At 49.9% G+C, this 16,055-nt stretch overlaps 2 protein-coding genes across 4 annotated transcripts in view; one reads left to right on the top strand and one right to left on the bottom strand.

Moving 5' to 3' along the window:
* ACYP1 (acylphosphatase 1) overlaps positions 1–16,055 on the top strand; it is a 428,968-nt gene that overhangs the window by 268,224 nt on the left and 144,689 nt on the right. The gene's annotated exons all lie outside the window — the stretch shown is intronic.
* BATF (basic leucine zipper ATF-like transcription factor) lies at positions 5,309–15,879 on the bottom strand. 3 transcript variants are annotated; one of them, XM_061367412.1, is made up of 3 exons: positions 15,724–15,879; positions 8,600–8,704; positions 5,309–5,966 (listed from the first exon to the last, which is right to left on the bottom strand). In XM_061367412.1, exons 1-3 carry the CDS (start codon positions 15,772–15,774, stop codon positions 5,760–5,762), a joined length of 363 nt encoding a protein of 120 aa, XP_061223396.1. In that variant the 5' UTR covers positions 15,775–15,879; the 3' UTR covers positions 5,309–5,759. The 3 variants fall into 3 exon arrangements, with proteins under 3 accessions (XP_061223396.1, XP_061223397.1, XP_061223395.1); XM_061367413.1 differs by lacking the exon at positions 15,724–15,879 and adding an exon at positions 14,750–14,773; XM_061367411.1 differs by lacking the exon at positions 15,724–15,879 and adding an exon at positions 10,490–10,797.

Raw genomic sequence — 16,055 nt, 5'->3', positions numbered from 1 at the left:
GACTCAAAACTCAGCCACAGTCTAGATTTACATCCCCAGTCCAGATCAGGGTCACAGATTAACCCCAAATACCAAAAGCTCAAAGTATGTAAGTCTTTCTTACTCAGCATCCTCCAGCCTCCCTCTCAGTGAGTCATATCAGTTCATGCCAATGACACAAAAAAGGTTTTCATCTCCTACTGCTTGCAGCTGGCATTAATAATTAAAGAGCACTGGAGATGTGCATGGCTCACTGCTGAACTCAGGCACATCCCTCTTCTGCCTCCCACTTGCACTGCAGCAAAAAAAGACAAACCTGGGACAAGTCCTGGGGACCACGACACCACACCACTGCTGCCACAAGGGGAGAAAAGTTGAATGCATCTTAAGAAAGAGTACAGAATTGGTGCAGGAGTTGGGATGAACACACACTCACTCTGCATGGATGTCTCCGAAGCAGTAGAGCTCTCAGCAGTTGGCATCTGCAACTTCAGTTGCAAGAGAAAATAATAGTCTTATGTAGTAAACTTAATGCACTGGCAAGAAGTGAATATACATTTCCTATTGTTTAGTTGGGTAGATTTCTGATTAACCTAAAAAACTTCATGTATACACACACTGCTTCGTCACTGCTCAAATCCCCTCCAGGTCACCCATCAATAAGGTGATGGCAGAACAAGAAACCAGAAAAAGTGAGCACATTTCTGATGCTAGGAAAATCTCACCATCTCATGCCACACTTTGTTTTTTCTCTTCTCACCAGCATTTGATTCATAAAAATACTTTGTCTCTTAGCAGTGATTTCTGATCTTTGATCTTTGTGCTGAAATATTAGCATCCAGACAGCATTCTTGTATGACAAGCATTGCTTTAGAGGCTCATCACTGTAAGAGGCAGAAAGAAGGTCTCTTTTAGGGGCTGCTGCTTTGGTTCAGTATGCAGGAGATTATCTTCTTGCTGACACAGGCTGGAAGCACTAACAGAAGTGACTTCCGAGATGGGATTTGTGAAGCAAGTGCATAAATACTTTGGGACCACAACAAAGTGGGCAACAGAGCTGCTTACTCTGACCTTTGCCAAACTGAAGAAACTCTAATTCTCTTCTGACTCCACGCATACTGTGCTTGGGTATTACCCCTTCTTCTGTCCCTCAAGGGAGAAAATTCACATGTGAATCAATTTAGGGGGAGTGTATCATAGTGATGACAGCTGGGATCATAACAGCCTCATGCAGCAGGACAAATGCACATTCCCCTGGACTGGCTGGCTCTGTCTCTTCACCTTGGCACTTGGCATACTGGGAGCCTGCAGCTGAGCTGAGGAAGATGAAGCAGGAAGGGAATACCAGGCATAAAATATTGCCCTGGGCTTCCCATCTGGGGAGATATGTCAAGCTTAAGTCAGCACCGAATCTTGTATCTTTATTTATCTTACCATAGAAGCAATCCTGAAATGCTGATACTGAGTGCTTGTAAAGTGCTGAGCCTGTGCTTTTAGATGGATGGAAAGGGAGAAAATTACTGCACCTGCCACACTGTGTGACTTGCTCTGCTTCTACAAAGAGTTGCCAGGATGCCTTGTGAGACTAAGCCATTAGGCCTAGCTGAAATAACTTTACTTTTATCATGAGCATGACTTAGCACTTAAACGTGAATGTGCGCTCAACAGGGGGCCCCTCCGAGGGTGGGAACCTGCCCTTCTGGTGAGGCATGATAAACAATGCATCAGAATCCAGGCCTGTAGGTAGCTTGCATCTGCTTCCGTAAATTGCTTCGAAGCAGGGTCATCCCTAATGGTAAGCTATGATAACAATTTGAACAAAGAACTAAGCATGTAGCTCCAGGTATTAGCAGTTGAAAGCTAAAACTTAACCACTAGACTGTCACTGTAGCCCTAACCCAAGTGTGCAGTAGGATAAGAGGACTACAGTTATATAACTTACCGAACTGTAACTATGGATGCTTTAGATAAAATTGTATCAAGAGGAGAATGTAAAGCAAATTTACTGTGCTTCAGAGATGTGTATGGAGGTTTGAACCCCCACGTGCTCCCAGCGCCAATAAAGGTCTGTGCTTTGCAGTGCATACTGTGATTTCTTTGAATCACTTGACCTGTAGGAGGTGCTGAGATTCAGTGAAAGCTGTAAGGGAAAATGTAATTCTCATGACCCCTGCTTCCCATCTCCACCCTCAGATTGTATCAACAGATGTTTGCCAGCCACCTCTGTTGTGTGTGCAGAGGAGATACCCGCCAGCAAGTAATGTGGAGGCAGCGGCCCCGAAGCCTTGGAAATCACCTGCAGCAGCTGCCTCCCAGTGCCACATTCCACCTGCTTTCACTGCTCTCCCAGCCCCAAACCACTGGGGTCTTGGATCCACAGCAGAGTCCCTCAGACAAGGCTGCTGGGGAGAATTCCAGCGCAAGTGCTTCTACAAAAGCTTTCCTGGGTATCAAAACACTGAAATCCACAGCTCTCATCTCAGGTGTCTGTGAGGATGATTATAGTTCATCAGGGCTCCAGCCAGACCTATGCTTATTTAAGCTAGTAGCTGTTACCCCTCCACCTGCGATGCTTCCCAGTTCTCAGTTCCCACTTCCAGCCCAGCACTGGCTGCTGCACGTAGCTTTGCAAGCCCCACACGAGCTGATGATGGAGAAGCGTGATTGCAGCCTGGGAGAGCTCAGCCTTTGCCCAGCAGAGGCCAGCACAAACACACGGTAGGCTGTGCTGGTAGGGAAGGGTTGTCTCTGGACTTCCTTTGCTCGAAAAGGTCTCTCAGCCTCCTGTAAGCCCTCATCTCTTTTCTGCTTTAAAAGAGCTTTTCAGTGTGGGTCAGTAAGACACTGACCTCCTGCTTGGGTAGGGACAAGCTGCCACAGGCCCAGCCATCACCCAGTTTCTCCACTTGTGTGCTCGGAAGCATCCCTTGGAGCAGCAAGCAGCACGGTGCTCTTGGAAGCTAGGCATGGCCAGATAATACTTAACACACTCTAGAAATGCCACATGCCATGGAAAGGGTGTTCAGAAGAAATTGCATTGCAGGTAGGAGCAGACAATCGAAAGCAAACAGGATGGTTGCCCTGGCCACCACCCTGCCCTTTGCTCCTCTTTTGAGCTCATGAACAGTTCATTTGCTGACAACAGCGAGGGCCACACCAGAGGACAGGCACTTGGCTACTTAGGAATAAAATAGGAGGAGAAGGCTTGAGTAGAGGCTAGGAGCCTGGGAATGAGAAGCAAGAGACAGCACTGGTACAGAAGTGAAGCAATCTCCTCACACAGCCTGATCAGGATGCTTGTGCAGCCCTGCAAATAGCCTCAGGAAAAGATCTTTTTTCTGGTCAAAACGGCTGATGGCCCTGAAAACACATGTTGTCCCTCGTTGCTCCTGTGATAAACACAGTCTTCCAGGGGAACCATTCTTCATAACAAAGAGAAACTATATTGAGACACCCAACAAGCACCATGCAGATCATCTTCTGTTATCAGGGTTTTGAGGGCAGGACTGGGGCAAAGACAAGTCAGATTAGAAGATGCATCCTTTAGCACCAACATGCACTCAGTGCTTGGCCAAAACGGTGGAGGACAGCATTGCTTGGAGGTCTTTCAGCACACAGCCAGCCATGCAGAGGAAGAGCACCTTAACTGATGATGCCAAGAATGCTGTTTAGGTTCTGGAGAGGATGTTGTTGCAAACCCGTCTCCCAGTCTCACCGCTTACCACTTAATTTCGTTCTGAGTTGCAGTAATAAGTCTGAGATGTTACCAGTGAGTAGTCTAGCAATTCTGTGGGCATCCCACAGAACCCCACCCAGCCTGCAGGATCACAGATTTCAGCAGCTCTGCAACAAAAATACTGGTTTTGAGGCTCTATGGGCATAACTGATATACATACATCAGGGTATGACCTGCTCCATCTGCAGCTAAAACCAAGCTTCACATTTTATAGCCATGGGGATGGAGGTTTCTCATCACTGTAGGCAATACTATGCTTTAAGACAATGCAAGCTTTGCTGGAGCTCTGCTGCATCTACCAGCGAGGAGCATGAGCCTGCAGTGTCCTGCACAGCAAATCCCAAGAGAGATAGCAGTAGCTTTCTTCTCTGATTCTATGTAATCCAGGAAAAATGGGAGCATCAGTCCCATAAGGAACAGCAAGTGAAAAATCTAGGAGCAAACCTACAAGAAGCTGAAGGAGCAGCAGCAGAGCCTGTAAAAGACTACTCTAGAGCTGCAGCCAATTGTTTCTCCCAGGCTTAAAGGGCCAAATCCCAAAGAAAAGCAGTTTGGAAAGGGCCTCTGTAGTCTAGGTGGCTCAAACCATCCCATGTACAGGAAATCAGCAGCTCTGGTTCTTATGCTAATGGTTTGGTTATCATCTCCCTAGTGTAAACCAGACAGAGAAAATGGGCACAGCCTAGCACATGACAGACTATTCCTAATAACTCTTGAAGGCTATGACAATGGAATAGGCCAAAATCCATCTGGAGGTACACTGATTCTCTGTGCATGAAAGAAGAGCATCTACAAATTGAGTCAATTAAAAGCCTATGTCAGCAGCACAGCCTGTGGTACCCTGTGATGAAAAAATTACAGCTGATGCTCCTTGGAGATGGCAGCAGTCCTAAGCCAGCATTAGCAACAGGACCTACACTGGCAGGTGGGCTTCAGCCTTGTGTTTAGAGTGGGACTGACAGGCAGACTGCTGGCTGGTAGAGTGTTAGGTACAGAGGCCCCCACCTTATGGGCCAGAGCTTGTGTTTCCAGTAGATAAGATGCAGCAGAACTAATGTACTATTCACTGACCTTTCAGCTTTCATCTGCTTCAATGCACAAGATAACACAGCAGTCTTTGGTGGAACTGTGACTGCTGGGGAAGGGGAAACAGCGTAGGCTGCAGCTACATGCCTTATAGTAGGGTGCCTTGGAGCAAAGGTCCTGCTTCCCCCGTGTGCTCCAGCACAGCACCCTTCTCCACACTGCAGTACTCCTTCCCAGCTGTGCTGACCCACCAGCACACCAAAACTTACATGTGGGGTAACATAAAATGGCAGCACACCTCCACACATGAAAGGGAGCATAGAGAGGTGTAGCCATTGACAGCAGGGAGTCGAGGAGGGGGAGCAGGTAAGAGACCTGTGATGCTGTGTGGCACATGAGACCCATTAACCAGGTCCAGCCCTGAAGCAAGGAGGGATGCATTCCCCCCCCCCCAACTACATCACCCCGCAAGCCCTTGCTCCTAGCTCTACCCTCCTGCTGCCTGCATCGTTCCTGTGTCATGCTGGGCCTTAGGAGTGGCTCAGGTCCTATTTTGGAAACAAAGAGTTAAGCATTTTCAATCTTTATTTTACAAAAATAAACCAGTTTTGCCCTGGAACTCTGTGGCCCCCAACTTTCCCCTCTGCCCCCACTCCGGTTCCTCTCCCTGGAGCTCCAGCCATTGCATGCTGCAGCCAGGCACTTGCATGGGAGCTGCTAGTGCCACATGATCCTGCGAGCATCCCCAAGCAAGCACCAGGGAACGGGGTTGCTGCCCTTTTGTGAATGCCTCCTCTTCCCAGGATCCAAGCTGGAAACTGCCTGAAGGTGCCTCTTGGTGGCTCTGCCGTTCCTGCACAGGGAGAAGATCTTAGGCAAGTCACTCAGAGTACACGCTTTAGGAAGGGATGTCTGTCCATCCGTCCATCTGTCCCTCTCCCTTGGATGGAAAAGTGAACCCCATGAAGTTGCTTCTTGCAGTCGGTGGAGCTGGCAGGCTGTCATCCCACTGGCTGGCTCAGTGCTGGAAGCGTGGGGAGCTGATATGGGGTTGGTGGAAGGAGTGTGTGGCGTAAAGCACTTCTGGAGGCGGCGGCGGGCACGTCAGGATGGAGCAGAGCGGTTCGTGGGAGCTCAGCATCGAGGTGAAGTGCTTCATCTCCTCCGTCAGCTGCTTGATCTCCCGGCGCAGCGCAGCGTTCTGCCTCTCCAAGTCTTCGCTCTCCTGAAAGGACAGAACCACAGGGGCTTCCTCATCACGGGCGCTGCAGGGATGCGCTGCGGACAGGGGGTGCAGCCCCTCGCCTCTGCCCCGCAGAGTTTCCGGAGCGGCATGTTTCCGGTAAACCCCCCTCCCCCGAGCAGCCGGGGCGGGCGGGATGCTGGCGGCCCAGTCACGCTCCCCGGGCCCGGCTTACGAGAAGTGACTGCGGGCGCGCTCCCGCCCAGGCTTTCTCGCTCCCTCTCACGCACCGGCCGCTTCCCGGGCCGCCCGGCCGGGGGGAGGGCGCGCTGAATAACCGCCGTCTTTAACCAGAAAACCACCTGCCACAGGAAACCTGTCATTGCCCTGGAAAGAAAAGACTCACTGCTTCCTGCTAGCAGCCGGGGAAACCGGCGGCACGGTGGGGAGGAGGGGGGATGCTTGAGTCAGAAGAAAAGAGAAACTGAGGCCTCAGAAGACCGAATTAACACTGTTGTTAATGAGGATAACAACAAAGGGGTTAATAATGATGCTCAGCCTTGTCCCAGTGATCCCAAGAGTACTGGAACTTTTGTAGCCGCTACTGCTTGCCGAAGTGCAGTCAGCTCCATCCAGCCTGGAGCATGCCCGGCAGCAATCGACCATGGAGCCAGGGCAGGACCAGAGGAGGGAGAGAGAACACGGCAGCAGGCTCTGCAAATTCAGCCAAGACAGCTAAAGCGGGACCCAGCACCCCGAGACTCTGTAAAGCTGCACCATCACCTCGGCAAAGCAAAGCTGCCGCTCCTCCGCTGCCACGCTGACTTGTGACGGTGCCCGTGCTCTGCGCGCAGGTTGAATGAAACACTCGGCAGTTACAGCGGCTGTCACAAGAGGAGCTCACACAGCAAAGGAACATCTCTCATGTGGCTAGATGCTTTGGAAATCATGACTGACGTTGAGCTCGGGAGCTGATGGGAATCACCCAGGGGCCGGGAGCTCCAGCATCCCATGACTCATTCCCCTCAAAACAAGCTACAAAGCCCTGGGGCAGACAGAGCTGCCGGCCTCTTTCATCCCACCAGAGTTCAAGCTGAGCCATGCTCTTGTGGGCAGAACCACATCAGAGAGGTGAAGTTCCTCATACAGAGCTGACCAAAGGGAAAGAGCACTTAGGGAATAAACTCAGGGACAGCAGGGTCACTGTCCACCAGGAACTGGTACAGCGTTAGCAAAAATTCAGTCCATCCTCTACTCGCCTCCCTGCATTTTTCTAGCTGCCTGCCAGGATCCTCTCTGAAACAAACTGAGCTTAGCCCCTCTGCTGCTATCCACATGGCACGGCAAGGACTGGGTGCTAGCAATGCTAGCTGAGCAGTAGTAATCTCATAAGCCAGTGGTTCGTCATCTGCTCTAAGAGCAGAGCAATTTTTCTTCATGCACAGCTAGGCATGATTTTCCTGGGGGAGGATCAGAGTCCATATCCACTTCCAGGATTACCTTGGAGAGACTACTGGCTCCCAGGAAAGGGTGCCTCTACAACCCTCTCAAGCACAGTCACCCAGACTATCATTGCTGACAGATGTAATACAATCAGACCAGAGACGTCTCAGCTCCAGAAGGATCATCAGCTGCTGAGAAAAGAGTGAAGTCTCTGTCTTAAACCCAGCTCTAAGTATGGACTGAGGGTGCTAAATAAGGAGGAAGGTTCAGGACCATCTTCTCATGAATTCTGTCCAAGAATGGAGATATGGGGGAATATGAAGACCACTAAGTCAAAGGATGTTTTTTGGAACATGAGGTCAACTACTGCACTTTTCAAAGGGCAGCTGAACCTAGCACAGGGATAAAGATGGCCCCTACCCACTGCAGGTTGTGTGTTCTGCATCCTGCCTGCCAATGACCCAAAACTCATGGCACGGCACTTACCAACATGCCAAATGCAAAGGTGCTCAGCCCATGTGTTCCAACACTAACCACATGCTCCTGCCCAAATACACACAGCCAGAAGTGACCATCCCTCCTGAAAAGCAGATGTCAAGTTCTTCATACTAGGAAGAGCCACAGGAGTGCCCATGGTACCACAGGAGGAGAGCAGGGCAGCAATGCAAAACCAGAGAAGAAATCCATGCTAAACAACAAGAAAAGCCTTCAGGAATGCTACCATGGAGAAATATAAAAATACCAGAAAATTATTAGTATTTGGGCTGCAGAGCCTGTCAGGGAACAGACCAGAGGACATGTCCCATTCAGCTCCATATTGCAGCATCATCCATACTAATGAATACAAATCTCAGAGAAGCATCCTTGTACACTTCCGCACTGCTGCCTAAGTGATGGCATGCACAAACCTGGGGAGAACCAGGCCGGGTGAGCCTGTGTTTTCAAAGAGCTTCTGAGTGAGTCAGAAGAGGTTAGGAAAGGAAATTGGTTATGGCAGACCAAGAGATAAAGGTGGATTTAAAGTAGCTCTAGCTGCAAAACTAAATGCTTTAGTGGCAGATGTCCTGGGCTGTGTGCTCTTGCTGTGAGCGCTGACTCCTACATCCTGCCCTGGCTTCACGTTTCCTGTCCTGGACCAACTGAGCATCCCTGCTTCAATTCCCCATGGGAAATGCATGTTGTCCCCATGTAAACCATCAGCACTGGGGACAGAGAAGGATGAGAGTGCTCACCAAGTGCAGTGTGTCTGCTTTCTGGGTCTGCCTCAGGCGGCTCTTCTGGGCAGCAATACGATTCTTCTCCCTCCTTTGGACTTTCCTCATGTCATCAGAAGAGTCCTAGGGAAACAAGGCATGGAAATGACTGGGCATCCCCTCCCTTGCCATGCTCCTGCAGGGCAGTAGGTGGGAAGGGGACACAGCAGGTAACATAATTGAAGCACAGGACATGAGATACACACCCTTAGCACCGGGATAAAGCCATACCCCAGGGATGCGTGATGCTTTTGACATCCCCATTGCCAGGAGGGGCAAGTCTGATACCCTTAGGCATCCTAGTAAGCTGGGAAATTACCACTTTCTTTACCAAGACTCAGGCCTGCGATACACCTTGAAGGACAAGAGCAGGAACCTCTTCCCAGAATAACTTGAATTCCTTGTTACAGAAAACCTTTCCCTTTTCTGTCTCTCTGTGGGGATGTGGCACTGCAGACATTCCAGCTCCTTCACTAAGCTATCTTTACAGAGATTAAGCCTGCGTTTTCCTCCTTTCATCCCATTAGGTCCCTCCTCCAAGCTTTATTTGCTGTAAACCCTTACAGTGCAATGTGGCCTCTGCTTTGTTTAACTAGACAGACTCAGAGCTTTTGGTTTTCCCCAGATCTCATTTGCTCCAGCTCTTTGATCTCCACGCTTGCTCTATTCTGGAGTCCCTTGGTAGCAATGCCTGCAACGCTGACTGCAACATTCCCAAGACCCTTGGGCAGGGGGAGAGCACAGGTCTCCAGGCTCCAGATCACAAGCTTCATGCAGTAGCTGTTCTCTGCTGAGATCTGGTCCTGCTGCTGCCTTCTGACAGTTGAAACTGACTCTTTCATCTTCTATTTTCATATTGCACTGCCTCTTTTGTGGACTCTTTAACATTCACACCACCACTTCTCCACAGGACTACAAGACTCAGCCACAAGAGTTATCTACCCAGCCCATCAGTCTGTCCACATCCTCTCCCCCCTTCACCCCACCCAGGATCTTTTCTCTTCTTTGAGCTTAACCGTTTTATCCTTGCCTACAATACCCTACAAATGCCACAGATACAGCAGCTCCCATATCCTGCACCAAGTCCAGTGCCTATCCTTTGGCAACCCCTGTGCTTTATCCCCTTCTCTAGCAGGATGCATTCCCATCCCTGATTGCAAGCCCAAAATCATCTGCCCTGATCATCCCCAAGATTTCTGAGCAAAGTCTCAGGTACTTGCCTATTTGTAGCCCTAGAGAAATGAGAGATGACAGGTATAATAAAGTTCAGACAGAAAAGGCCCACCTCAGGCTTGTGTCAGTATCTCCCAGCAGACAACCTACCATTAAGGTACTTACTGCAACAAAACAAAATCCCTCTGTCAAGCATTACTGAGATGAAAAATCTCTGAGGCTGAACAGGAAAGAGAGCAGACCCAAAGTGGCCATCCTTTTCTGGGTCCCAAGTGCTGTCCACAGCAGCAGGAAGCCAGCAGGCTTCTCCTGAGCCATCCTGTCCATGATGAGGAGGTGCATGCTCACGCTCCTCACCAAAGCACTGACCCTCACAGATGCTTCATGCCTGCTGCCTCCCCAGCATGTACCGCAGAGTTCACCGTGCCCCAGGGGTCCTGGCCCCGCAGTTGCCCATGGCATAGCACTAGGTAACCAGGCCTCCTCTCTCCACCCATACCCAGCTTCACGGCTGAGGCTCCTGCCAGCACTTTTGGCTCAGCCTGCATCCCTCTCACCACAGCTGTTCCTAGAAAGCCCCACCATAGTGTGCTCTGAAAATGCTAGTGGTGGGTGCCACCCTGCCTCCTGCCCACCCGTGGCCCACCTGGAAAGACCCTCCATCCAGGGAGTGCTGGGGAAGGGTTCCCACTTTACCTGCTTGCTGGGAGGGGGAGACTGGCTGAAGCTGCTGGAATCACTGCTGTCAGAGCTGTGGGGCATGGCTCCCGTCTCTGGTTCCCAAGGCCTCTTCAGCTTCCTTTGTACCCTTGGGATGCCTGCCTTCTGTCTTGTTTCCTTTCCCTCTCCCCTGCCCAAGATGGCCCTTGGCTTCCCAGCTCTTGCCCGTGCCAGAGGCACACTGTCCTCCTGGCCCGTGCTCTGCCACTTTCTCTGCTCTCCTTTCCGAGCCTCTGCACCTTCCCTTTAGGTCTCAGCCTCCTGTGGTTTCTCAGAACCTCAGGGATGTAAGTTGAAAGTCACGTGGCCGGAAACTTTCAGGCGAAGAAGAAAAGTTACAGAAGAAGAAAAAAAAAAAGAAAAGAAAAAAGCACATCTGGGAAAAATGAGCTTCAAAATAGCCTGAAAAACCCCCGAAAAACACCCTCGGGCAGTTGAAAAACAGCGAGATGGGTTTCCTCCGAGATAAACAGCAGAGATGGAAAGGAAGAAAAGCCCCAGCTCTGGCTGTGAAACCTGGACCCTCAAAGGAGGGCAGTGAGGAGGAGGTGCTGCCGGGAGCCCCGGAAATTCCAGGGGTACCATGCACCGTGCCAGCCCTGCACCAGCAGGAGGTCATTCCAGCCCTGGGCAGCCTCCACATCCCAGCCCAGGGGCGAAACTCCCAGGTAGCCTCCCACCTCCCCAGCACCACTGACACGGGTGCCAGGGAGGGACAGGAACCCCAGCAGGTGCCATGCCAGTACTGGCTGTGCCATGGCTCGCATGTGTACAATGGAGCACTTTGTACTTCCAGTCCCACTAAGAAGAAAGGCTCAGGATTGTAGAACATTTGGACTGGTATGTTCTGTGAGGCAAAGCTTTTTAGTGCTTTAAAACGTTCATTATTACCTCACCACTGCCCTGTAAGGGGAATATCAACACTGGTACACAAAGTACTGTAAATATAATGGCTTATGGACCCAGAAGCTAAACCTGAGACCTAATTCTCACTCCACATCATGGTATGAGCTTAACTACACCCCAGGGGATGCACTGTCATGCTCCCCTCTATCCCCTCTCACCACAGCTGTCAATATACAACGCAGGATAGAACTACTGGGAGACAGGAGCATTATGGCATGTTGGAGGTAATTTCCTTGCTATTCTTCTGCTGGCACCCAGCTTGGGTATGGCCCATGAAGAAGGCAGCAAAAAGAAGCTGCTTTGCAATGCTTTGTTTCTCCCCTGGTCTATGCTATGTGAGACTACATCCATCCTTAGTGGAAGCCTCAGTAGTCTGAGGATGTGCGAGTAGTCCCTGAGACAGCAGTGCTTCAGAAGGCCCCCCAGGGTACGCCATGCTAGTGGCTCTGGATGTGACAGTGAAAGAGCAGGGAGTGTCAAAGCAGGAGCCATTTCCAGCCTATCTGCTCCGGGCACTACAGCCAACAGGATGAACCAGGGCTACAAGACAACAGGCTCTCCACCCACAGACAGGAGCACATGCCTTTGGAGCCACTAAGTTCTTGCATGTACCATGAGGAGAATATGCAGAAGCAGACATGAACCCATCCTCAGTAACCCATTTCTGTGGAAAGCAGCAATTCCAAGTTCCCACCTGCATATCAGTGTTTTGGTTGAGTTTCTTCTGCCTCAGGCAGGAGCAGCAGCAGGGCATCAGCACTTGAGATGTGGTTGTCATCAGGGCAAAAGCATCAGTAGCTTTCAGTTTGCATCCTTATTGCAGCACAGAAAGCGCATACTCAGGGCACAGTGCAGACTTGCATGAGCATTGCTGGCATTTCTTCCCAACTCTGACACTCATGGGGGCAAAAGCAAGAGCTGTGCTGAGCTGGCTATGGGCTGGGCAGCTCAGGGAAGTCACCTGGCCTAGCTCCAGAATCAAAACTGCCCCATTTTGGCCCATTTCCCTTACTAGAAACATCTTGTGTCGCTGCATTACCCACTGTTATCTGAACACTTCACAGCCTGGATTGCGTATTTTTCTCCCAGTGTGCTGTAGGGAAACGCAAAGATTTTCCACACTTTCAAACGTGGCTGCTTGCTCAGCATGAGCCACCCTGAGGGACCCCATCTCCTGGCCACACAGCCCTGTGTTGCAGGCATGGCCACCTCTGGGACGGGAGCAGCCAAAGGCAGGGTGTTGAGTTCAGGCCTTCCAAGGCTCCAGGACAGCTATTGAAGCATCCGTTTGCTCGCTGCATCACTACACTTTGTCTGAACTGTGCAACCCTGAACAGCACTTCCTTTACAGGAAACATGCCACTGGATTCCCGCTCTCCTGAGGAAACCCACGCTCCTCTTCCAGCAAGCAGGGCTCAGAGACCTCCTGCCCTGCTCCACAGGCTGTTGTTGCTCAGGGCAGGACAGAGGGAGCTCTTTCCTCAGGGAAAAATATCCTTGTTCTATCACTGGACAAATGAGCTGAATTTCCTCCTTTTGTACCTAGTGAGGCTGACTGCTGAAGAGAGAGGATCGGGAAGGCACTGTGGGAATTGGCAAGAGGTAGTGCAGGGAAGCTGGATGATGCAAAACTGGGAAGAACACAGCTATGGCAAAGGCTATTGTTTGATCCACAGGAGGAAAGCTTTGAACTGCACCCTGGTGTGCTCAGAGCTGGGCTTTTAATCAACTGCTGATGGAGTAATCTCAGGAGACATCGAGGGAGAGAGTTTAGATATTTGGTTTTGCTGAGCAGGAGGAAGAGAGCATTCTTCTTCCTTCCTTGGCCAAATACATCCCTTGCCGTCAAGCTGACTACAATGCTAATGAATTTCTGTCACTTATGAGCAGTGAATAAGCGTGCTGTGAATGACAGGGTCTCCTAGTGGAGAGGCGAGCAGAGCCTTCACTGTGCTCCCCAGGGCTGAGCACTCTGGAGAGAGCTGTGACCTCCCAGCTAGAGCAGCAGAAACCGCCAGTTTGGCTTCACCAGCATCTTCTCACAGCTTCCCAGGTGCTGCCCTGGGCACTTGCTGCAGGCACAACAGGGGGAGCCAATATGGTGCTGCCCCTCCCAAGCCTAGCCCTCTCCCCTGATACATGACAACAACGTAGGCAGCCTCCTATTTCTGTGCTTGATTTAAGCAACTAAATTAATGCCATGAATAATGTCATAGAATCATAGAATAGAATCATAGAACAGTTAGGGTTGGAAAGGACCTTAAGATCATCAAGTTCCAACCCCCCTGCCATGGGCAGGGACACCTCGCTCTAAACCATCTCACCCAAGGCCTTGTCCGACCTGGCCTTGAACACTGCCAGGGATGGAGCATTCACGACCTCCCTGGGCAACCCATTCCAGTGCCTCAGTCAGTGTCCCCTGACTTGCTCTCTGGGATCATTTAGGTTTTCTTGATCTTAATCAGAGTAGCTGTGAAATCACTGTCAGTGGCACTGGATGAACTCATGTTAGGTTATTGCCATGCCAGCAACTTGATGGAGCAGGAATATTTCCTGAAGTTTTTAGGGGAAGGATGGCACAATCCAGTGTGCCATTTGTCCCTTCTGAATAACAGCGGGTACTGCTGAATGGAGTCCTGTTCACCTCAGACAGAGGGACTCTGGAGGCTGGGCTTAGTGTGATCTCGACTACTTTAGAAATGGTTTGAAAGCAGCAAAACGCAGTTCAGCAAGAACAAATGCAAACATAAAGCAAAGTGAGATTGTAGGTAGATGAACTGGGGAATAACCAAGTGGGCAGCAGAATGGCAGGGAAAAATCTGGGGGCTGCAGAGCATCATAAACCAAAGCATCACCAGCAGTGCGGAGGTGTTACAAAGGGACTGGGTATTGGCCTGTGGTACTGGGTGCAGGGCAGAGGAGACAGCTGTCTTGTGCTGCCTGTGCAGGGCCAGGACCCATTCAGAGTCTGAGGTCCAGAAGTGAAAAAGCCCAAAAGAAAACAATATAGAGGATAAATACACAGAAAAGGAAGAAATTCAGCTCTAAGAGAAAGGAGTGAAGAAGATGGGTCAATTTAGCCTAGAAAAGAAAGGTCTTGGGGGTGGGAAGTAGCTGGAGAGGAAGGAGTAGTTTCTGATATGTTGTAATGGAAAGGGTGGTCAGCTGTTTTGTGTGCAGCCAGCACAAAGGTAAGAAGCACCAAGCTACAACTGCAGCAGAAAAGGTTCAGGTCTGAGGTTCAAAGCAAAACAAGATTAGGAAGACCTTGGGATGAGCAGTTTGAGAGAGTTATTCAAGCCCTTTCATATAAAGTAGCTGGGAACAAACCTCTATCATGGTCCAGGTTGAATCCTGCCTCCGTAGGATGGGTTAATGTTATGTTTCCAGTATTTAAATGGGGAGGAAAAGAAAAAGTACAAAAGCTACTAAGATAGGCTGCTCAGAGCCCAGAGAGCATAAGATATTTCCGAGCCTTAACTGCAGCCAGTCCCTTCACCTCCAAAACCCAGAAAGGTCCCTATATCCCACCTATGGAAATGGCTTCCTCAGCACAGGTCATCACTACAGTTTCCTTGTAAACCTGCTGCAGGCTTACAGCAGCAACATTCAAACCTGCATCTCACTCCATCCATCTCACCCATCTTGTTTGCATGGCCACCCTGTGCACAGTGCTATTTAAAAATGTAACCTAGAGCAGCTACCAACTTCAGCCTCCTGAAAACCACCAAGGTTGCTTCTGCTTCACATGTAGCACTTCATGCAAATGATTTCTTACAATATTTGGACAACTGCAACAATTTGCTTCTCATTCTTCACATGAGTTTGACAACTGCTTTGTGGAATTCAGTGCTGATAAGAGATGTTAAATGAACGGTGGTAAATAAAGTCCTTGTTGTCTACCAGACCAGCTTCTGCCATGTCCTGTTCTGTCAGCAGGCATTGGTCCTATCTGTGATACGGGCAGCTTACCCAGCTAGCAGGATGGCTTGTCTCCATCACTATTTCAACTCTGCTGAGCTGAGTGAATGTGAGAGCAAGTTTGTAGCAGGAGAGCCCAAGAGTAGTCCCACCAAATTCATCCCAACTAGCAAAGAGCAAACTGCCATCACACAAAGGCTTTCAGTCCTTACTAGGCACAACCTTCCAATATAGAGTTAAAAGATACTTTACACCTAAATATCAGACAAATGACAAGGGCTGTAATGCAAGCACACTTCCTTTACACCTTCATGCCACATAATGTGCTGTGCTTTATAACTGCATGACCCACAAAGACTTCTTCCCCGGAGTGGCTGTGTTACCTTCATCACTGTCCTGTGGCTAGAGCCTCCTCTAATACCCTGCTTCTCCATTTCTTCACAGGCTTTCAAGTGCTCATCACTTCAGCACTGAGTGCTTCAGGGCTATTAATAAAGCTGTTTCCTCAGCCACCTTTTCAGGTGTGTGTGGGTGGAGTTATCCCTATTTAACAGTTGCAAAACAAGAGACAAAGAGAGATTCAGGTCATAAATACTCATTCACTTTGGGCAGAGTTTGAACCAATTAGGATCTAATTTTTCAGTGGTTTCTTTTTTCTCTATACAGCATTTCATTTAACCAAACCCTGGCTCTTGATGTCTGTGACTGCAGCTGC

Source organism: Neopsephotus bourkii, unplaced genomic scaffold (assembly GCF_033783945.1).
Source record: "Neopsephotus bourkii isolate Nb327-2 ecotype Australia unplaced genomic scaffold, CSIRO-AGI_Nbou_v1 NB_1376, whole genome shotgun sequence".
Taxonomy (NCBI): domain Eukaryota; kingdom Metazoa; phylum Chordata; class Aves; order Psittaciformes; family Psittacidae; genus Neopsephotus; species Neopsephotus bourkii.
This window is presented reverse-complemented; position numbering and strand designations above follow the sequence as displayed.